Source organism: Paralichthys olivaceus, chromosome 9, assembly GCF_024713975.1.
Source record: "Paralichthys olivaceus isolate ysfri-2021 chromosome 9, ASM2471397v2, whole genome shotgun sequence".
Lineage (NCBI taxonomy): Eukaryota > Metazoa > Chordata > Actinopteri > Pleuronectiformes > Paralichthyidae > Paralichthys > Paralichthys olivaceus.
Genome location: NC_091101.1, coordinates 9,160,170 through 9,183,399, shown reverse-complemented (window position 1 = coordinate 9,183,399; position 23,230 = coordinate 9,160,170). Strand labels below are relative to the sequence as shown.

The 23,230-nt window shown below is 45.8% G+C and overlaps 1 protein-coding gene across 1 annotated transcript in view; it reads left to right on the top strand.

Annotated features, from left to right (window-relative positions):
- The window catches only part of efnb1 (ephrin-B1), a 57,169-nt gene that overhangs the window by 7,868 nt on the left and 26,071 nt on the right, over positions 1-23,230 (top strand). Inside the window, exon 2 of the mRNA XM_069531418.1 lies at positions 16,114-16,391. Within this exon, the coding sequence (XP_069387519.1) occupies positions 16,114-16,391 (278 nt within the window). The remainder of the gene's footprint in view (positions 1-16,113; positions 16,392-23,230) is intronic.

Genomic DNA, 23,230 nt, shown 5'->3' with positions numbered 1-23,230 from the left:
ATAATACAATATAATATAATATACTATAATATGCTATAATATAATAGTGACTCCTATAAAAAGAAGAATAGGGAGATTGACTTTTGTAAAAGATAATATTTTACAGGTAGACAGTGGATGAAGCATGACCATACCCAACCAGCCTGGAACATATCATTAATGATCATCATGGAGCTCTTTGTTCACTCTTATGAGTACACTAATGGAGTGACAGTGTAATTGAATGGAGTGGTAGGATAATAGAATGATAGAATGATAAAGTAATGGAATAGTGTGGTATGGAAGCCTCCCTTTCCCAGGGGACACCCCCCGTAAGTGTGTCAGCGTGGCAGACGGGCGGTCTGTAACAGCCCCCCTCCCCCATGTTAATTATAAAGCATCATAATCCATCTATGGCATACAGAGGCAGGACATGGAGACTATTAGGGGGAGCATGGAAATGGCACAGTGTATAATCCTCAGGACTTTACCACTATTAGGCTCCCCAGGCATCGAGCGAATAACCACTAATTTCTCCGGTAATCTAACTTGAGCAGTCCCTCTCTTGCTTCTCTCGGAATGTGTGTCCCAAATTTTCAGATGTTAACTGGAGGTTTGATTTATCTTTTATCTTCTTTCCCCCCCGACTTCATTTTTTTCCCACCATGCCCACAGGCAATAGAGGCAGCCCCAAAAGCTTTCTAGTTTGTGTGTGTGTGTGTGTGTGTGTGTGAGTGTGTATGCATGCCTCCGTTAACCCATTCTGCCAAGTCTTGGCTGAGCCTTTTCTAAGCAAACTCCCAGCATGACCCCGGTCCCCCTTGTGCTGGAGAGAGGAGCTGGAAGAAAAGGCCTATGGGACTCCCGCAGCTCCCAGGCCCGGCCCCGGCCCCTCCGTCCGTGAGGGCCGGGCCTGGGATTTGCCGCACGCCGGGGCTCTGTGTGGCAGCTGTGACTGACGCTTCAATCGCCTCTCCCTGGGACACCCCAGTGCAACCCTGCATTCCCTTTCACACCTCGGAAACGGGGGGAAAAAGACAATTACACACATATTCAGCAAACCTCCCTCTCCCACTCTCTCCACAATCCTGAATCTCTGATGTACGGCCATTGACTAGACCTATAAAAAACATTTCTAAAGTTTCCTGTGCTTTTGCAAATAACTCTCACTGAAAACAAATTACAAATGAGTTTATTTGTCTGGACTGCCTGTCTGCAGTTTCATTAAGTGTTTAAAGTTACTCTTGTTTATTTGATATTTTCCGAGTTGTCCTTTCCCTAAGTAAACACTATAACTCAGCTATTTCCTCTGCATTTCCCCCCCGAAATTTAGAAAATGTAAGTCATGGAAAAAGATTTGAGCCTTAAAGTGGAGTTAATGCTATCATGTATGGGTTGTCAGTAAATCTAGTTTGTCTCTGGGCCATTGGAGCAGGGGCTCGTAAGCCAGCGGGATTTAAGTCTCTTAATTGAATTATTTTGATTGCCGACTTGATTGATGGAGTCAGATGTGGAGCGTTTTCCATGAGTTTTTGTGCGACTAATTCTTCTTCCAATAGAGCCATACCAGACAGATACAATGGGGGAACTCGCAATCAATCACGACTGCAACCCTGAGCATTTTGTTCGGGGTGAAATGTGCCTGCCATCAGGTCCGAGTTCCACAAGCCATCCAGACAATGTAAAAACCAACAATGACATCAGATAGTAGAGCTCCTCTAAAGTCTAATCTTCCCATAATGCCATGCTAAACCCCACAGAGACCCACGGCAGGGAGAAAGGCTTTTTTTATGCCCCAGCACTGCTCCTCCTCCTCCTCCCATGGCCTGTGGCTGTATGTGTGTGTGTGTGTGTCCATGCATGTTGGGAAGAGTAAAAGAATTCATGAGTGAATGGAGATGTCACTGTCAGACTCTGGCCTCCACATGAATCCTCTGCAGAATGGCCATATTGGCAGCTTGTGTGTGTTGAGTGAGAGAGCCTGTTGGGGGTCTGCTGTCCCCCACAGCACCCCCTTCACGTAGACTCCTCGCGGCCGTGATTGGAGCACGGCGGGGCACAGGTCTATATTTCATCCTATTCATATGAGGGAGGCCGTTTCATCTCCCACACACATGTTCCCCATTAGATGTGTGTGTTTATTCTCCCCCATGATGTGCTCGGGCACTGGAAGCCTCTCATCTCTGCGATATTGGAAGTAGAGAGCGAGAGTCTGCTAAAGCAAACACAATATCCTAAACCTCTCCGCTCACTTTATGAACTATGCAGAGAATAAGACTGAAGGCTTTGCGTCGACTCGATGTAATGAGTAACCGTGGCAGTTTTCCCTCTAAAAGCCCCGTAATATTATACTTCACACTGTGATTTTTAACTCGCTATAATCTTAATGTGCCGCACCGGCCTGCTCTCTGCCGTCTCATCTCCGATTTTTCCCACTGCATTGAAAACTTTGACGACTTTTAGCTGTTCTCCTCATCTGTCTCTCAACTCCCCCACTGTGAAACATGACAGGCCGAACCTCCACCACATCACTCCTCGCTCCTCCTGTTCCTTCTCCAAGATGAAAGCTTCTCTTTGGAGACAAACCTCTGTGAGTCTTTTCTGTATGCAACTGGGCCCGGGCCCGTGTTGCTGCTTTTAGTAGCTCTGTTTGCTGCATTTTCTGATTTATTTATACACCTCTGATTGTGGCACCTTGTGCACGGCAGGAAACTCGCAGTCAGAACCTTGCATATGCTGGCTGAGTCAAATTCTGGTCTGAAATATACATGAATGCATGAATATATTTATTGTCGAGAAGCCCCCTGTTCATCCGCCGGATTCTCATTTCCTGCAGTGGCCCTGCTCTGGAATGGAGTGGCGTGATCCTTAAAGGCGCTCCCCACATGCGGCCACCAAATAGAGCCGCCTGGTGCACCTCACACACAATGGAATGGCGGAGGCACGGGAAATGATTTGGCTCCTATTGGATTGGCTGGAGCCCTCCCTTCAAAGCACTGTGCCTGGCTGAGGCTTTAACCGGCCTTCTCTCTGCATTAGATGTGCGTCCTGTGATGAGCCTTTGAAGGGTGCAGGCAGCTCTGGCTGGGAGATTGCGATTGCATTGCACGGATGTTGGGGTTCAGGCCCCGCGCAGAATGTTGCGAGCCTGTGGCTTCAGCAGGACTGTGGTGCTGCTCCACGCTGCGTTGTCTAAGTAGGCCGGACTAAAACGTGTTGACCTGAAAGCCGCAATGTGACGAGGGAACAGCTGCTGTGTCATGTTTAGATATACACACACGCACACATATATCACTAGAGCTGAAGGTAGTGTGTAGATGTATATGTGTGTGTGTGTGTGTGTGTTCACTAGCTCAGTAGTCAGCTGTGGTTGGCTTGTGCAGATTAAGGTTTGAGTGTGCGTTACAGATGGCGGTAATAATGATCAGATAGCCCTTGTAATGGAGACGGCCCAGTTTGTAATGGCTTCCTAAAACAACACATGGAGCGTCTTTACGAGGCCACAATCCACCCGGTTATCACAGAGCAAACTGTGTGAATGAGAATAGCATCATGTCAAACAAGCAATTTATTAGCACACACATCACACAGACACACACATTTCATTTTTATACCGACAGCCCGCTTCTTAGCCGGCGCTCTGCTTGTTAAAGGCGAGTATTATCAGCGGAGACACAGACTCCCGCTGCACCAGTTAGGCCTTCCTCCCCTTTTTACATTCACTGTTAATGAGCCTAATGATGTGTGTCTCTGAGATTGCATCAGTCAATATGCCGTTCAATATGGGTTTTAGAAACCCACTGACAACTTAAGCATGTCCGCCTGGATAAGATCTACCATCCGACGGCAGGCGGGGGGAAGAGAAAGAGCAACTAATTTGTCTTGGATTGGATGGGACATGTGTAGCTGTCTTTTACAATCACGGGCTGAGATCGTAAGCAGAGAATAGACGTGTCACTCACGTTCTCTGATAAGAAGCTGCTTTTAAGGCGCAGCTGTGTATTAAAACAGAAAACACCGTGTCCCAGATAGAACAGCGCCTTGTGTGCTCTCTTCTATGGAGATCTATTGTGTGTTTGGTGTAAATTGTTTTCTGTTGTGCTCCCTTTTTTTTCTTTCACTGGAGGGTTTTGTTTCGGTTTCAACTTTTTATGTTTCATAAGGGGATTTAGCCGGAGTTTTGTTTCAGTTTATGTCAGAAGGTATTTAAGATGTTAGAGAACAGGGGGAACTTTAGCTCCGTGCTTTGTCAGAGAGTTGCAGCAGGAGTTCAACAGTCTCCGTCTACTGATTACAGATGTGCCCTTTTCACTGCGGAACATTTTTCCATCTCTATATTTGGCTTATTATTTTTAGTCACGTTAGTTTTCAGCACAAGTTACCTTCCTCTACTTTTTATATTTAGCTTACTGCGCTATTTGCTTCTTCTATCAGAAATGAAAAGAGTCAGCAGAGACCCCGGTGACACAGAAAAGCTGTTTCTTTCATAAACCACAGTGCGTTTGATTGATCTGTCCTTTGGTCCTGATCCCTGGGCTCGGCTGATTAAACATATCCATCAGCTCCTCTTATCAGCTCCCTCACAGATCGACTGCAGGACACTGAACTAAAACCCCTGTATTGTTGCTACACAGAAAAAGTCAAAGGCTAAGGACAGGGAGCGGAGAGTTTTACCAGCACTCGTCTCTTCAAGGCCTTATGAACAAAGACGAAAAAATCCCCACCATGTTGTTTTAGAGAAAATAGCTCCCGTTAAAAAAAGGTTATGAGATAAGTATCTCTCATGTTACTCACACACATTTGTATAATTGTGCTGCATATGTTGGAGTGACCTCTAAATGAGGTCAAACAGTAGCATTGCAGATTGTGACGAGAGTGTTTCCCCTCTGGAGGGAAATCAGAAAGTAATGTTTCCTGTCCGCAGAGTGTCAACTCCCCGCTAGTGATGTGACCCTGCCCCCCCTCGGTCACAGCTCGCTCACAGACATCAGGCAGATAATGACATTTCTTTCACTGACAGGCTGTCATTCACGCGCCTGTTGCAAGCATTGACTCACACACACACACACACACACACACACACACATTCTTGGACGTATATATGTGCAGGCATGCTTGCGGGCTCGCTGGAAAACAAGGGCAGAAAGGCACGGTCACAGTTATGAATCATTTGAATGATTTGCAAGTCAAATGGCCGGTTTCATAAGACGCGCCTGTTATTTTCTGAAATAAATTTCAGTTTCTCATCGTCCGGGTGACTGTTAAAGCAAATACATCAAGGCTGCTAAAACGTGGATGATTGAATGTCACTTTGCTCTCATTTATCTGCAAGCATCTATTACCATCATGTTGTCACGTCAATGAAAGCAGCAGCGGGAAAAGCCAACAGATGGGCTTTTAAAACTCACAGATGCATGATTTTGGGACAGTTTGTAAAAGATAAAACCCTCTATATCTTTTTTTTTTCTTAAACTTCTTAAACTGCATTGATTTACGATCCTTAACACCCAGAAAAAAACATTTCACATAGTTTGAGATAAACACAGATTTGTAAGGTGGATAACAGTCACAGCCTGCGTGCTGGTTTATCGTGACTTTGCAGCATATCAAAATCAGATAGTGCTGAAGTTTGCAACTTGCTGCCTTATCGAGAGATGATCAACCTGAGTTTACGTAGCCTTGATTTCATGTTGAAAGAAGATAGTTTATTGAAATCCTGTTGAAGCATGCCCTGCAGAGGCAGGTGTGGACCTGCTGCAGGCTCGCCTATTTGCCATTAGGGATTTCTGTGTGCGTGTGTGTGTGTGTGTGAACCTTCCTCTAAATGCTAGACGGCAGAAGTTGCCTGCGTGGCACATTCATTAACCTGGTATCTAACTAATCTCCTGCCTAATTCATTTAGTCCTCCCAGGACTCCTGTGTATAAATATCCTCTATGTGCTGCCGCTCATGGGCGCTGCAGTAGGACCGTAGCCATGGCGATGATTGTGTCATTATTTTGCAGTCAGATGAGTGATATCCCAGAGGGCTGTAGCTGGGTTGTCCAGGCCAGTTGAGAGGGCCTGATTAGAATTGCAAATGGACGCCAAGTGTTGTGTTTATTGTGTGTCTCAATATTGGAGACAATCAGGCGAATCAAAGCCCTCAGCTGGAGAGATGGGACCGAGGCACGGCGGGCCTCTCTGGTTGGCACCATGTCCTCAGTGCTTCCTCCCCCTTCCTCACTCTCTTCTTCCTCTTCTCTCTGTTGCCCCCTCTCTCCTGGTCGACTTTGTCGTGTGTGTCGCTCCTGAAGTACGTGGACACAGCTGGAGAAGGACAGACGAAGAGAGAGCCACTAAATCTAGTGCACTCAATCATTTGTAGTGTGGCGCTCCTCTCACACAGCTGAGAAATATTAAAGACGCTTTATGATAATGAAAGTGCTGGCGACAGACATAAATATCAGAGGCAAAGTGCTGAAGGATTAAAATGTCTTGTACGTTTGCTCATAACACAAATTTGTCATTGATTTCATGGCTCCCTGAATCGTTAGAGGCAGAATTATCAGCTTTTCATCAGTCGAATTCCATTTTTTTTCTCTTCGAAGCCCTGTGTGCGATGAGGAATATCGAGGCCCGGCACATATTTAAGAGGAATATTCAGATATCTGCATGTAATGCTATCCTAGAGCCTTGCAAAAATAAGAAGCCTATTGGCAGCATGTCTGTGTTGTGGCTGGGCGACAGACTGCGGTGCAAAGTGCCCCAAACACATTTTCTCCGCAAATTACTTGTGAATTGTTCTTCCTCAGCGATTGGCCATTACCCTGATATTGACTCTGTGTTTGTTCAGGATTCAGCGAAATCCATCTGAAAGCCATCCAGTGCTGTTGTGCGAGACAGGAAACTAGTGTTTTAGCTCACCGTGTAATTCACTCTGTCAGTCGCACACAGAGAGGCCTATCTTCTCTTGTTTCGCTACTGTTGGCTTGTGAAGAATGTGTGTGTGTATATATAATGTACATGCACATGCCAGAATGTGTGTGTGTGTGAGTGTGTTTGTGCACTCATGCATATGTCCCTGCTCGAGCACAGGATAATTCCTCAGGTCATACATGCTCCCCATATAGCACTGCATGACCAGTCACAACAGGCATATGTGAGGCCCAGGTACGGGCATGCACACTGAGCTATGGGGAAATGACTGTTTAAAGCTACGTTTTATTGCACCACACACGTTCTCTCAAGCCCCGGACACTGTAGGCCAAATGAATAACTAATTTAAGAGGAATGTGTTCGCACTTGACGGAAATCCCTCAGATTTACTGGGAGCTTTCACCGTGACTTGTGAGCGAAAGAGAGAAAGGGCCTGCAGCAGCCATAAAGACTCACATGTCTGACATGATATGATCAAGAGTCACCGGTCTTGAAAGGCTACAGTCGATGCTGGTGGGACTGGAGCAGCAGCAGCAGCTCACTTGTTTGGACAGCGCTGTGTGTGCTGTTGAGCTTGACGAGCAATTGATGAGAGATTGTGTGCGGAGAGACAAAAAAAAAAAAAGAATGGTTGAGAGGGAGAGTGTGCGTCAGATCGCAAACGTGGCTGTTTGTGAGTGTGTGAAACCGAGGAGAGAGTTCATGAGGTGACATCTCGTCAGCTGTTTGACTTTCCCAGTTTCCCAGGGAAGCAGTTTCAAGAACAATGCAGAAGAAAAACCTCCAACCACTGACAATTGAAATGCCACAAAAAAAAACCCTGCGCTGTTTGTTGGGGACTGAATTATTGCCGTTGCTTTGGACTGGAGACGGGGGGGAAATGTGTGAGCGACTGCACTGGGCCTGTAGCAGACACATATCACCTACCGGACTCGTCCACCCATCCATCTCCCATATATAGCGCTCCTCACAATAACAGGAATACATTAAAAAAGAGTGAGTCAGGAGGGAAGGCGACGCAAGATAAATATTGTGTTTGTATTTTCCCTCCCTCTCCCTTGCAAATGTCTCTCACACTGACAGATGAACAATAGAAGTATTTTGAACTTTGCTGCGTGCTATCTTTTTTACTTCTGGATTCAGAGCTGCGCTGTCAAAGCCAGACGTATTCTGACAGAGATTGATTGATTTGCTTTTCTGTGCGCCGTTGTCTTCCCTTTGTTCTCCCAGGAAGCCTTTTGGTTTCCCTCCAGTGCTCCAGACTTTCTGTAGCTGTGTCACATTAACACCTGTTAACAACGCACAGACTCATAAAATATCGATTCAGGCCCCCTTTGATCGTAAAAAGTGTGGCCATAAAATTCGGCAGGTTATTTCTATATTCTGAGAAGAGAAGAAAACCAAACCTTTTTCTGCTCGCTTGGAAGGCAGGGGGCAGGCAAAGAATAAATATCCCTTCAAGGAAATGTCGGTATCAGCTTTCTTGCCAAGGGTTGGATGAGAATATTGCTATAAGTCTCTTCATGTCTGCACACTAAAGCCACAGTTAGCTTCGCTCTAAAACTGGAAACAGGTGAAGCAGCTAGCTCTAGCATCTCTAAATCTTCTAATTAATAAGATGTATCTCATTTGTTCAACCTGCTCCAAATTACACGTTGTGCTGTTGCAGGCAGCGCTCGCAGGCGTATTCTGTTACCCACTGGTGGAACCTGTTTACCCTTGTTTCTAGTGTTTATGTTCAGCTAACAAGCTCCTGGCACCAGCTCTAATTTTTTTGAGCCTCACAGATATGAGAGCGATATCAGTTTTTGAGAACTTGGGAAAGAACGCAAATAAACATATTTCCCCACCATGTCAAATCGTTCCATCAAAACCGGCCTCATTAGTAATGGGTGTCAGGTTTGTTTGGGAGACGTCTTCCCTGATTTGATCCCCAGATGTGTCAGTGCCCAAATACTGTCCTGCGAGGGCAAATAGAAGGTCTGAGCACCACTTAGAAAAATTAGGCAAAGTTAAGCCACAGGCCGTAGCCTGTCCCTCATCCTCAATGAGCTTTTCCGTTTGCTTCATTATTCAGCGTAAAACTGGGATCCCTGACTAAATTTGAACCACGCTGAGATAGGAGGGCAATTGTTAAAAATTGAATTTAACCATGACTGGCTCTATCTAAGCCCAACAGAGTTCTCTACAATATGGAGTTGTGTAAGTGTGTGTAGTCGGCGCGCATGCTTGCGAGTGTTTATTCGCACAGTGTAATGTGCTTATTGAGTAGCGACATTAAAAGGCCGTGTTTTGTCTCAGAATGCTTTCTGAGGCCTTATCAATGGGGTTGGAGATACACAGCAGAAAATGGCCGCTGGTTAGCAACACGGGCAAGCTGCGTGGGTTTGATAATGGTTATGATTCTTTTTCTCTCTAGTTTCGTCTTCGCTCCCCCAAGTGGGAGTGAAACACAATCGGCTGAGTGTGAGACACGCTATTGTTCATCTGGGAGGTTTCTCCTGCGTTAGCTCGCCTCCTGCTCTGCTCGGCACTGATTACAACCTTGCATCCTGGTCCAGATCTTGACACTCGGCTCTGCAGCTCCAAGTCCCGGGAGGATTCCTCTCTCAAGGACTGTCCAGCTTCCCGACCACCGCACACACACTCACACACACACACACACACACACACCAACTCTGGGTGTCTGGCCCACTAACACACACCCACTCAGGCATGTATGGGCACACGTATATCTGCACACACAGTCACACAAACTCGCTCACACATACAGTGGGCTCGGGCCAGGCGGGTTTGGCAGCGAATGTAGACTGGGCCTGTGGAGAGATCTTTACGGAGCATGCAGAGCCCATCTGTGGCTGCTCCTCGGTGATGGGAGGCAGCTGGCTGTGTGTGAGTGTTTGTGCATGTGTGTGTGTGTGTGTGTGTGTGTGTTGTGTCATGGCCAGGGTAGGAATTAGGCAAGGAGGAAGGAGGCTTGTGTGTGTTTGGGTCACAGATCAACACCAGAATGAGGCTAAACTCGAGCTGAAACGGACCCAAGCTCTCCCATCTTATCCAGATCTCCTCTCCTCTCCTCGCCTCTCCTCCCCTCTCCTCTCCTCTCCTCTCCTCTCCTCTCCTCTCCTCTCCTCTTCCTCTCCTCTTTTACCCGCCAGCTGGAAGAGCTCAGTCCCTGGGCTCCAGGATGAATAAGTGGAGACGCAGAGAGCAACAGTCTGGGCCTTCTCTCGCTGTCAGTGATACCGTGGATGACGTTCAATCACGACCGCATACACCCGCGCTCGCTTAACTCCCCTGCTCTTAGAGAGGGATGGGCTCTGCATTGACGGAAACCACAGAGGCCATAAGAAGAAACAGATTATGCTCTTTCTCCTCCCTAATGACTTCTGACACTCCTCTCGCTCGACAGTCCTCCTCAGCTTGTTCGTCGAGCAACAACGTCCACTTCTGTCCTCCTTGTGGCAGGGCCATCTGGGTGTCATCTTGTTAGCTCATTATGGCCGCCGATGGTGCGATGCTAACCCCTCATGTGACAGTGATCGAGGGCAAGCATACTGAGCCTGTTTGGTGAACATGAGAGGTGTGTGTCAGCCGCACTTGTGTGTGTGTGTGTGTGTGTTGAAACTTGCCCCTTGCTATGAGTCACACTGAATCTCATTTGCTGTGCATGCCAGCCTGTTGACTGAGCTAACTGATGCTAGTGTGTGTTTGTCTGTGTGTGAGAGAGAGAGGTGTCTGTGTTCACACGTACAAAAGCAGTTCTCTGCAGGGTGGAATTCAGGATATTCTGTCTGTCTTTTTTGCCTCTGACATCTTCATTTATGTCGCTCTAATGGGGACAGCCCGAAGGGGAAAATACCAAGCTTTTCTGCTTTTCAGCAGGTCGCTGTTGCCAAGTCTGGTCTACTGGAGTTTAAATGAAACTTGGAGTGAGTTTATAGTTTATCCAATACCACTAACCCGTTGGCGAGTTTGTCTTGCTTTTCTATAATAAGGGTCAAATCCTTTCTGCTTTGCTAAACAGTTCTGGAGCCAGATGGTCCTTGTTTTGCTTAATTTCAGGATCCCTGTGTTTCTGCGTGTGCCTCTTTACGTGTGTGTGTGTGTGTGTGTGTGTGTGTGGCCTGCACGGGCATTGAGGGAACTTGTTTACTGTGTTTGACATGTGAGGAAATCGGTGTGTGTACACTCGGGGGCGGGTGTTTATGCATGTGAGTTTATAGTCAGGACTTCCCTAAGAACATCTGCCCCTGCCTGAAAGAAGAAGCCACCTCTGTATACAAGCACTTGGGCCGGGCCGCTGATGACGAGCGCACACGTGTGACCGGGTCACCTGCTGCAACGCTTCAAATACTAGAGGGACACTGGTTCCAGATCTGCTGGTCATATACTGCTGATGCTTCGTATTGATCGACAGCGTTAGAGATGTGGCCAACTTCTCCCGAGCATTACAAACACACTGACAGTTTGATGATACATGTTTTCTCTTTCCCCCCGAGTATGAAATGATCACACAGTGTCAACTGCATTCAGTGGTTCTTAACCACATATGAAGAGCAGAGGCATTTCAGAAGCCGCCGTTTGAATGTTTCCATTGTGAGGCCCGAGCAAGCGTGAGACTCTATCTTGATGGATCTGAAAGCTGTTTGGGGCCGAAACAGTCACTGCTTGCAGACAATTATTTAATATTGATTGACTTGAATGAGAGCAGGATGTGTTTGTAGCCTGTGATTACACACAACATAGACCTTCTCGGGCCAGTGAAGCTTTAAATCCCCACAGCTATACATATATAAATTACACAAGAGCTCAGCGGCAATACTTTGCATTATGCAGCTTTGTGTTCTTTACAGACTTAAGTGTAACTCCCGTCATGTGGGTGAATTACTGTAATGTTCCTCAATCTGTCTGAAGTGTAAGCCCATAGGATATTGATTGAGATGGCTATGAATATGGCGGCCGTATGGAAAGTGGCATCTGTAATAACAGGAGGGAAGCAGCCACGCTGATTTTGTGGATAATGTAAGAGAGGAATGATAATTGGTGAGGGAACACTTTTCCTGTTGTGATAATTATCGTGCTGATAGCGAGGGGGGTAGAGAGTCTATTGTGGTGATGATTGTGTGTGAATGTGTGTTGGTTTTTGCAAGGCGCAGTCATGTGCTTTAACGGGCCAGAGGGAGAGCTAGGCATCAGAACCTACATCCGGGTTGTTCCCTGGTCAAGATGGATTACGGATACGCAGTTGAGGATAATTGATTTTAATTGATATGTATGGAATGTTCATGCTGCCACTCAGGAAGAACAAATCAATTTGACACCATTCTGTTGATATGAGCCGCCTCTTGCCTCTTTCTCTAGCAGTTCCTGTGCCTCGGGTCCATCTATTCAGCGGTCGAGGCTGCCTGCCAGTGCAGTGCTCGGGGCAGAGGCCTGAGTTGACTGGACGGGGGTGGAGAGCGCTGGGGGGAGGGGCCGGTTTGAGGCTCTGTAAGGGGCTTTGAGTGGGCCTTAGTGTAGGCAGCGTTTTATATGAAAGTCTGTGAGGGCACGGCGCTTGAATAGGGGCGGCTGGGAAGTTGGGCTGGGAAGGTCCATGATGCACCCCACAGTGCTTTTGTGTGCTCTCACATCCGTGTGTGTGTATGTGAGGTGGTGGGGGGGCGAGTGTAGCATATGTGAGATCATGTGCTCATATTCACCAGTGGAATGTAAAAAAAAAGGGAGGGGGGGTCTCCTCTCGCCTCGCTTTTCCTCCACTCCGTTGTTTTCTGTTCTCTCTCTGCTGTGCTGCAGCGTTAGGTCTGTTTGTGTAAGCTCTTTACAGGATTGAGCACGATGTGGAGCCGTCCAGATGAAACAAAAAACAACCTCATTTGGTTGTTTTGAAAATGATTCTCTTTATTTAGTTTGGTTCGGGCAGATCCACCTCGTTTGACATGAGGGGGATAAAGGGTCCCTCGTGTCCGGGGTCATTTCCCAGAAACATCGTTTGTATCTGCTCGGCTCTTCCTCTGTGCTCTCAAACTTCTTTCATCAACAGGTTTTAAAAGTCTCCAGACAACATGAATGAAAGATGCAATTCAACCTCCCTTTTCCCCCCTTTTCCCTTTTCGACCTCCTCAAAAGTACAATAATCTTCAGTCGCTCGTCTCCTCCTCTCCATTGCGTGGCTGTGTGTAGCACCGGAGTGGTGCTGATTAAGCCAACAGAGAGACAAACGGGAGACAAAGTCCCAGCCCACCAGTTTAGTTTCGCATCCTGGACTGGAGCTGGGCCGCTGCTTGCCAAGTGTAGGGCTTTTAAACTGGGCTAAACACTAATTGCTGCCCTATTTCTTTTATGTTGCTTCTTTCCCATCTGCGATGGCGCTTCCAGACCTCCACAGCAGCCAGAGCCTCATTATAGCAGACAGTTAACAAAGGCTGGGAAACAGAAGCAGAGAATTCACTTAGGATAGCTATCTAACCGCCAAATAGGAGGCCTGCTCGGAAAATTGAATCAATGACAGGGGGCCGGATTGTGATTAAATCCTTCAGGGATATTAAGATATTACGATTTTGGGAATCTTAATTATTCATCTAAATTGTGGCGGCTCGCTTTGATAATCAAATAAATGGGATGTAAAACTGGGAAGTCGGTTTGTGAGGCGCATTGTTCTATTTTGAAATGGATTATTTCAGGGGGGAAAAAGTTGCACACGGTTTCCTGACAAAGGAGTAGAAAATAGAAAAGACCTACTTGTTGCTTGAAACATATCAAGGTTTAATTTTGATGCACGTCTCTTCTTTCTTTTTATTTCTTCCTCTGGTTCCACACTTGTTTTTCTCAAGGTGTTTTTGTGTGTGTAGAGTGTGTGTGTGTGTGTGTGTGTGTGTGTGTGTGTGTGTGTGTGTGGGGGGGGGGGGGGGGGTAGGAGGAAAAAACAGAATGAGGGAAATGTTGAGGAGGTGAATGAGAGGGAAGGATAAAGCAAGACGGAATGAGATTTTGGGCTAGAAATAGAGGGGGCTGAGATTGGGGGGGGTATAGGGAGGAATAGTGAGAAGGTGGGAAGAGGGAGGAGGGGGGTGGTCAGCAACAAAGCCGAATGTTGCCATGGAAACGTGTTTATGCCTCACTGATGCATCTTGTAGATCCAATTAGAGGCTGATTGTGTCCATGTCTTCATAGACACAAACACGCACATGCACGCACACACACACACACACACACACACACAGATAAAAACATAGGTACGCTGAGCTTGTACACACACACATATACACATGTGAGCACACGGTGAGTGTTGTTGCTGAAAAGCATCAAAAATGTCAGGAGAGGTAGGACAAAGGATACCCCACATTCTTGCTCTTATCGGCCCTTGAATTAGCGAAGCCTACCCCCCCCAGCCCCCGGCTCATCCCCGTGAACATTAGACAATAGCGGGGGAAATAACGTCTCACCCGCTTTCAAAGCTTCATACGAGAGCACATGCTTTCATGACATCATATTCAGAGGGTGGCGGTGGGAGGGCGGCGGACAGTATTGTAAGTATTGTGACTGTTTTGCAAATTTCATTTTGCATTTATCTCTTTAGTGAATGAACTCATTTATTTGGTAATGCCCCCTGTCCGAGGAGAATGTCCATGAATGTTGAAAAGGCCTTAATCCAATCATGTTCATTTTCATGGGGGGTATTTCTTCAGGAAATGGGACTTTTTAAATGATCCTTTTATTTCTACAATGGCCGGCTGTTTGCCAGTGTTTAACATCAGAGCAGGAGGGATGGCGATCATAAGCACCCCCCTCACACACACACTCATACACATCCTCACACACTCCTATCAGTCTCTCTCGGGGGGCATCACGGTCTTCCCTTCCCCGGCCGCAGTCTGAGGAGTGAGTTATTTAGCGGTGAAATGATGTGTGTGATGATGAAATGAGTGGCCGTAGAAAAGGTGAGATTGCTCTCAGAGAGAAAGAGGAAGAGACGGGGGAGACAGAGAGAGAGGAACAGAGAGAGACACCCTGCCCCTGATGTCTTGTTAAAACGTGAGGGATCAGAAAGAACAACAAATGCATTGCGCGCTGCTAAATCCTGCTTAAATCCGCTGGCATGGGCAGATCTAGCAGATAGCCCTGCTGCTGTGCTCGCTGTCTGCAACCACAACACACACACACACACACACACACACAAATACACACACGTACATAAGCACACCCGTGGTCAGTCCGGCTGTCTGGGTTAATGCTTGGCTAACTGGGACAGCAGAGCTGAACCATGTTGACATTTTAAGCCTCAACAAGTCCAGAACAATGATTCAGCCCGTCTGCCCCCCACCCCTCAGCCCCCCACCCCCCATCAGACCGCAACCTCAGCCCATTTTGCTGACCGGGTAGCAAACACACACACACACACACACACACACACACACACACACACACACACACACACACACACACACACACACACACACATAAATGCATAAACATACACACCACTGCCCAAACACACTGCAAGCTCTCAGTTCACCGCCGCCCCCTCTCTTCACACACACTTACACACGCATACTGGGTTCCCTCCTGCCCCCCCCCCCCCCCCCCACCTTTTGTGAATAAAAGAGAACAAGAGCTGATCTGATTGAGTTGGCAGCAGAGAGCGAGGTGGAGAGGTACAGTAAGGCTAGATGGATTATCTTAATCCTCCAGTGGATGATCATGGCAGAGGGAAGATGAACCAGGAAGCCTTAACCTCCCCACTGACCCCTGCGCACCTCTGAAGTAGAGGCAGCCCAGATATTGCGTCCAAGCTGCGGGGTCTTATATGGACCTCCGAAAAATATGAAAAAAGAATCCGCGGCATACTTTGGACGTAATCCTATCTGTAGCCCCTCCTGTGGCGGCCATTTTGTGTTTGGCCATCTTGTTTCCGTCCTCGCAAACTTTTGGTATGCTTTGATTTGGCTCCAAGTATGAAAGGGAACTTTTAGGGGATTTGTGTGCCGCTCTGTTGAGTAACACCGAACAATGTCAAGCTGTTGCATGTAGAGATTTTGTGGGGCCAAATTAACTACGCTCTGCTAAAAGCCCAAGCCAGACAAACCTAAACCCATAACTCCTGTAGCTCAAAGTATTAAGACTTTATAAACTATTATTGAATTATGTGGCTGCTTTTTCCAGACGTCTTTATAACGTGCAAGTAACAATCTGTCGCTTTTGTCTCGTCCCCCAGGTTTGTGGCTGGAAAGGGCCTGGTGATCTACCCAGACATCGGGGACAAGCTGGACATCATCTGTCCCAAGGGGGACGAAGGCAAAGAGTATGAGTTCTACAAGCTGTACCTGGTGAAGAGGGAGCAGGCAGAGAGCTGCAGTACAGTCCTCGATCCTAATGTCCTGGTCAACTGCAACAAGCCTGAGAAGGACATCAAGTTCACCATCAAATTCCAGGAGTTCAGCCCCAACTACATGGGCCTGGAGTTCAAGAGGAACGTGAACTACTACATCACCTGTAAGTTAAGCAGCATAATGGCTGATGTTTAGGCTTTTTAACTTTCATTTCCCCAGAGGAACCTGACTGAGCAATCTGAATATTAATCTCTGCTTCACAGTCAGTTACACACACTCACACCTGGGAGTTTTCAAGTAAAATTGTATTTCCATAGCAACAAGTGGCTCGTACACAAGACGTGCCTTAGCTTATGGCAGAGTTGGGTTAGATGTTAAACACAGAATTTTCTCTTTGTTCTCTGTGTATCAGTGAAAAGAAATTGGCAACCCAGACTGCACAGGTGATAGCTGCTTTGAGACATCGTTGAACTGCAGATATTCCCCAGAAATTATCAAGAGGGGCTGTGTGTAAGAACGCAAATGACGCAAAGTCTGACATTTTCCGGAATTTTTCCCGCCAGTCCCACAGTAAAAAGTCTGGAAAAAATATCAAAGTGAGCTCAAGTGAGATTACAGCAGAAAAAAAACGTTAGGAAAATACAAAGCGAGTGACGGATGCAAAATCAAATGAATAGAATACTAATATCTCATGATGAGGTGCCATACACGTAGGAGATGCAGACGACAGTCAACTTTTGGTGATTATGGCTGACGCAGTGTAGATGACTTTGAAGCATGTTTGGGAGAAAAATATCCTCTCCAGGATATTTATTCAGGAATTTTACAATTTCTTTCAGAGTAAAAGATTAGGGTTAGATCGATTGAGGTAAGAATGCAGCACACCATACGAGGCAGGCGTGGACAGAGGGGTTAATATATTTCTCCTGGGTTAACATTATTCACAGTTTACTGAGCTGCTGGTAAAGTATGCTGAGGGGGAAGCTCCCACAAGCCCTGCACTACTCCCAGACCAACCTTTAGCGCCACCTCTTGTGGTTAGAGCACTGTGGAGCTGGGTGCTAACCTCCTGCTTTCTTGTCTGGATCTTGGCAGTCTTTTGCCAGGCTGACGACTTGAGGATGTCTGTGGGTTATAGTCAATAAAATTAAAATTTAAACCCTTCAGAATTTCACAGACGTATTTAACCACAGATCTTCAACTGGTGATAAATAATGTGTGTCAAAACTGACTCACTGGAAAAATAAGAAGTAAGGCCTCTGGGGGATGGAGAAGCATTCCAGACTTCAAAGTCAGCTTCCCACATTTGATTCCTGATGTTCACTCCTCACACCCGAAACAAGAAGTTACATGTGAATAGAAGTTTTGAAACATTTAGAGATTAAATCAGCATGACATAAGCATTTACTGTAAACTACTGTAAGTGTCTAATTATAGTTTTACCAGCATCGGAATACGTCCTCCACATCCAAATCCACATCCAATTAATTCATTTCTCATCAGCTTGCGACACAAGCAGACTTCATGGTGTATGTGTGTGTTGTTTGTGTCTCAGTAAATCAGGGCATTTTCAAAAAGTCAAACCATGGTCCAAACCAGGCTTCTTATCTTTGTTACATTGTTTAATTTGATCTGGTTATCTTTAGTATTTCTAAACTTTTAGCAGTAAGTGCAGGAGAAAATTAATGAATCGGTTCACTTTGTTAAATATCATTGCAGACACCTGAGATTGTTCTGCTGAAGCCTTAGGAGCTCCACAACCACAAGACAAAGTTTATACAAATTCACCTGTCAGATTTATGGTTTGGCCTTCGAGGGATGAGTCTTGTAACTGCTTGTGTGCCAGCAGAACTGTGGAGCTAGATTGTTCATTAGTTTCTTTGAAAACACTTTAAAATTATTTTAAATGAAACTCACAGCAAAGATACTGTGATGAGTCTGTGGACGTTCCTGCTTCCTTCAAGAAAATTCATACGTATTTATTTACTGTATATCACAATAAAGACACAACCAAACTGTCAAGACAACAACCACTTTTTTAACGTATATGTGAGACGATGGACCTGAGATACCTCAAACTTGCTCCTCACACAAATCAACAGAGTTAACAAATCTTTTACAAATATACCTTTCATTAAATAATTAGGTATAGAAAGACCTTTAAAATGCATCTGTGAATAGATGCAAACATAACACTGTATAAGAAATACTTTTGGTCATCACAATCCCAAAGAATAAAGCTAATGACAATCTGCAGCTTTTATCATTGTCAACAAATCCCATGAAAACACCAAAAGTCCTGGATCGGCATGAGAAGTTTTTCCAAAATCGTACCATGTGTTGCGGCTGATCTGGCCTGAGGATGTTCTGTCAGCTGGGGGGCTCCGCTGCATCTGTAATTGATTCCTCTCTGAATCAATGAAATGATCAGAGTTGATTCAGATGTAATGTCTAAATTATAATGCAACCAGCCGTTCCTTAAGAACTGCTGGCACCTTGAGAAATCAATAGCGTCGCTGCAGGCAGGTTGGAAAAAACACTTCCAGTTTACTCTTATGAAGCGTAATAAATAATATTGTAAAACTGTGACACGATTAACCTTTCAATTTAGTAGAAGAGACATAAAGCTCTTAATATATTAACCTTAACACATGGAATTTCTTTCTCCTGAATATAAATTTACTGCTTCCTTCTATGCTTCGGAGTATATAAAGTTACATCTCTCCTATCTTTAGATAAAAACAGGCTACAGTATGTTTTCCCCTAGAAAAGGTAGCTTCTTTATATATACATCATCTTACAGTGAAGGAAAAGTGCACGCCAAATTAAATCTCATATATGTTTTCCTTTTGATCTGCAGTTCAATCGATATTTGCAAACTCTCCCTCAAAGCCAGAAATGCAGGGCAGCATGAAGCCTGTGATGTTATCAAGCAACTGGTTTTATTTGGAGGAGGAGGGGGGAGGGGGGCAAGATATCATGTGGACTTATATTTCTTTGAGCTTTATTACACCCACATGTATTTAGAAAACACCTTGGGCGATTTTGGCGTCTGCTCAAACTTTCTCCTCGCCGGCTGTTAACGGGGCTGCTCCACATATTGTCTCCTGATTACATCATAAATATTTTATCCGACTCCGCTGACACGTACGTGGGCATGCTTCTTTTCTACAGTGGGATCCAGCACCAAAAGCATAAAACATCAACTTTACTTTGATTTTGCTTTTTGTAACACTCCTATTGTGTCTCCGCAATATCCTTGCTGATGTGAGTATTATGCAAGTGCTAGAAACACTTAACACGGACTACATATCATTCCTGTGACTGTGAACTCATAAGAGAGCCGCTCATAAATCCGTCATGAGGGGGAAGCTAGTCGTGCAGGATCCGGCCTGATTGTGGATCATTATTAGGCTCATATACTGTAACGTTCCTCGCGTCAGCAGTAATCGCTTGCAGTATTTGTCTTGGTATTATGTTAATGTTGTTGTCCTTTGCAACAGGAAGAGCGTGCTTTATTTATGCCACTGCAGCCTGTGCGCACACACCATGACACAATTCATCTATCATTTAGATAATGGCCATGTGTGGATGCTGAATGTGTGGTTTTTTTTCATGGGGGGGGCAGCGAGCACCTATGCTAAACACACTTCTTTTCCTGTCCAATAGAGTCCTCATGTGTGTGTATACATGTGATTGTGTGTGTGTGTGTGTGTGTTGAGGCCCCTTTAGACCAGCTTATCCCCGCCTAGAAGATGTGAGTGTGTTATCCCACCGTCTCTGTTGGCGATGAGGTCCAGTCAGTCAGCAGAGTGGTGTAAATCTCCTCAGCCTATAAAGACCCGGCTTATCTGACCTGATTAACGGCCGAACGTGGCAGACACCGTTGTGAGACGAGAAGAAGATGCATAGGGAGTGGACATTCCACTGAATCTTCCAGCCGCCTTTTTCTCGTCCACCCCCGGTCTCTGCTCGGACTACGCGGCTCCGTTTGTCAATCATCCCCACCCCCCTCCATCTAACTTCTGCTATGTCCAAGGGGAAGAATAGCAGCAAAAGGTGTGGGGTAAAGTAAGCAACAAATGGTATGTGTGTGTGTTTATGTGTGTCCCGTGCCTTGGTGTCACCGCAGGGGATCCCAGTCCACTCGGTCCCGTCCATCCCGGCCCGACTCTTGACAGGAGTCATGGGGAGGGGAGGGGATTAAAGGTCAAAACTCGTGGGCAAGGGGGTCACAGAAACACAGCAGGGGGTCAGTAATGATAACCCTGCAGTGCACTGATCTAAATCCCAGAGCCAGCACCAGGTTGTGCTGTCTGTCATCACCCCCAACCCCCTATGTACACACACACACACACACACACACACACACACACACACACACACTGTATATACATACATGTTACCCCCCTTCTGTGTATGACCAGACAAACTGGTTGTATTTCATAGCGTTGTCTAAACACAGGATACAAAATGAGCTGTTTGGGAGGAAAATGGCCGCGCTGTGTTTAGGGGGTTAGAGGCAGGAGAGGAGTGATTTTAGACAGGAGCCTTTAAAGGCAAAGGAAATATTATGGAGAAAATGAGCAACAGAGTGGGAAAGAAGGGGCACTCACATACGTTTATATACAGACAGTCTTTGTCTGCAGCAGAGTCATTTGCCCCACATTGAAATAATGCTCCGTGGCTGCTTGGTGGTTTTCGGTGGTGAGCTGAGCTGGTGAGTCTCTGTTCTATATAAGGGTAAGGCCATGAGGCAGTAAACAGAGGCAGCCTGTCGTCGTGCACTCCTCTTCCCCCTTGATTTCCTATAGCGGGCAGTGTAAGCCTGATCCTTCCTGACAGCTGTCACTCTCCATCTCAGTGTACCGTCGTGGACTCTGACACACACCAACTTCCCCACCAGAATACGACATGCTGCAGCCGAGCACACGCTATCTCACCTCCAGGAAGATTGCCTCGGTGAAATGCATAATGCCCCCTGCTCGCAGCAACCGGGCCAAGTTGTTTACATTCTCCCTGCTGAAGTTTCTTTGACTTTGCAGGTAAATCCTGTGAAACTTCCTTCTCTTTTTTAGCCTGGAAACACAGAGTGACTGATAAGCACTTTAATATTCCAGGTTAAATTGGAAATGGAAAAGCTCTTTTTATTTCCTTACTCATTGAAACACGTGTGCTGACCCAATCTATGAAAAATAATACTTAGGAATGTATCTGACAAATCGCATTTGATACTGTGGGATGATCCTTCTGTGCCTCTCACACCTGACAGGATTAAGGTTCGGAGGTATGGTGCATATCGCTCACACTCCTTAGCGAGGGCTCTTTTGTATCTCTGTTATGTTCTTCCTCTAACATCCTACACATTATACACCCCTCAGTCCAAAGGAGTCGTCCTTCATTGGCTGATATGCATCCAGCGCTATCTACTTCAGCTTCTTCTTCTCTTTTTTTGCCCTTGGGAGAATTGAAGGTCAAGTTTGAAATCCCTGACCCGGCTGTGGCAGATCACAAGATCCTCCGCTGCCCTACATTTGCGAGGATGTAAACACTCACAGCATATGTGCACACGCGCTCCCACGCAGGTACCGACAGTATAAATGCAAGCAAGCTTGAAACGTGAAAACATACAAATAAGTAAAAACTGTCAAATAAATACAAACATGGGCAGGCTTGTAGCCTGATTTAACACAATAACAGTAACCTGATCAGGAAAAATAAGTGTTTTAAGAGTTAAAATAACAGGACGTCATCAAAAACAACTCATTTGGAACATTCGAAAAAAAGACAAAGGCATTTTGATTATCTGATTCCAGCGCTGTCAATAACTTGCACATTTCAAACTTGCAATTAAAAAACATTTTTTTGTCAAGAAATGACAACTGCTCACATCTGGTAACCTCCCCCTCTGTAAAATCACACCGAAACATTTTAATTACAAGCCAGAGACACTGCAGGATTTTCCTTGTGCATCAATTATGGACTTCCACTTGTGTTGCTTAAAGAACAAAAGACACATTGTTTTATTGCATTAAAATAACACTTACAGAACCTGAACTAAGGTGTTGTTGCACAGATTTCTATCCATTCTGCTTGAAAATGCATCAGTTTATATTATGGGGTAAAGAAACATAAAAATTCAAATGATAAAAAAAAAAAGGTGTTTCACCATTTCATTCCCATGACTATAGAAGTTGTCGTCCATACCTTTAAATGGTTCTATAAACCACTTCAATTACTTTCATCCCAGTATATTTGGGGTTTTGTGAACTAAAACTAAAGACTTTTAAAGTTTGTTGAAGACTAACACAGAGTAGCTGTCATTGATGTTACCATTTGGGCTTTTAAGCAGCTAATCGTGGAGCCTTAACGGATTTCATTTTCAAAGTAAACCCGGCTAACAGGTCGGGTTAGCCCCGGTGAAGCAGCAGCACGGCCGGGGATAAGGAGATTTAACCCCCCCGGCCCCCCTATCTCCCTCCACCACCCCCCCACTGTGAGTGAATATGGCCCAGTGTTTATTAGAGTGCCATAGTAATATATGACTTTGTGCTTGCTTTGCAAATCTATCCAGGCTGCCTCTGCTGCTTGCTCCTCTGGATATTTCATTCGGAGAGGGTTAGCAGGCACAGCGTTATTGTCGCTGGTTATTGCCTTTCGTTTATTACAGAGGAGTTTGTTTGGAGTGGGGGTGGAAGGTGGTGGTGGTGGTGCGGGGAGGACATGAGGATTTTCTTGTAGAGGGAGGGCTGTTCACGTGGCCGCACAAGTGAATGGTAACCATTGGTTACGGCTGAACCCCCGTCGCTGCTGAGATGAAGCTGATATATTCATTTATTCATCTCAATTAGTCCACGCCGTGCATCTCCAAACGCAGACACTCATCCCTCCTCGGCTGCGCTCCATACTTATCTTATTAGAATATTTTATCCTGCATGCAAGTCCTCCCTCGATCCCTCTCCTCGTCTGTCATCCCTTTCTCCCACTCCTCCAACCATCCTA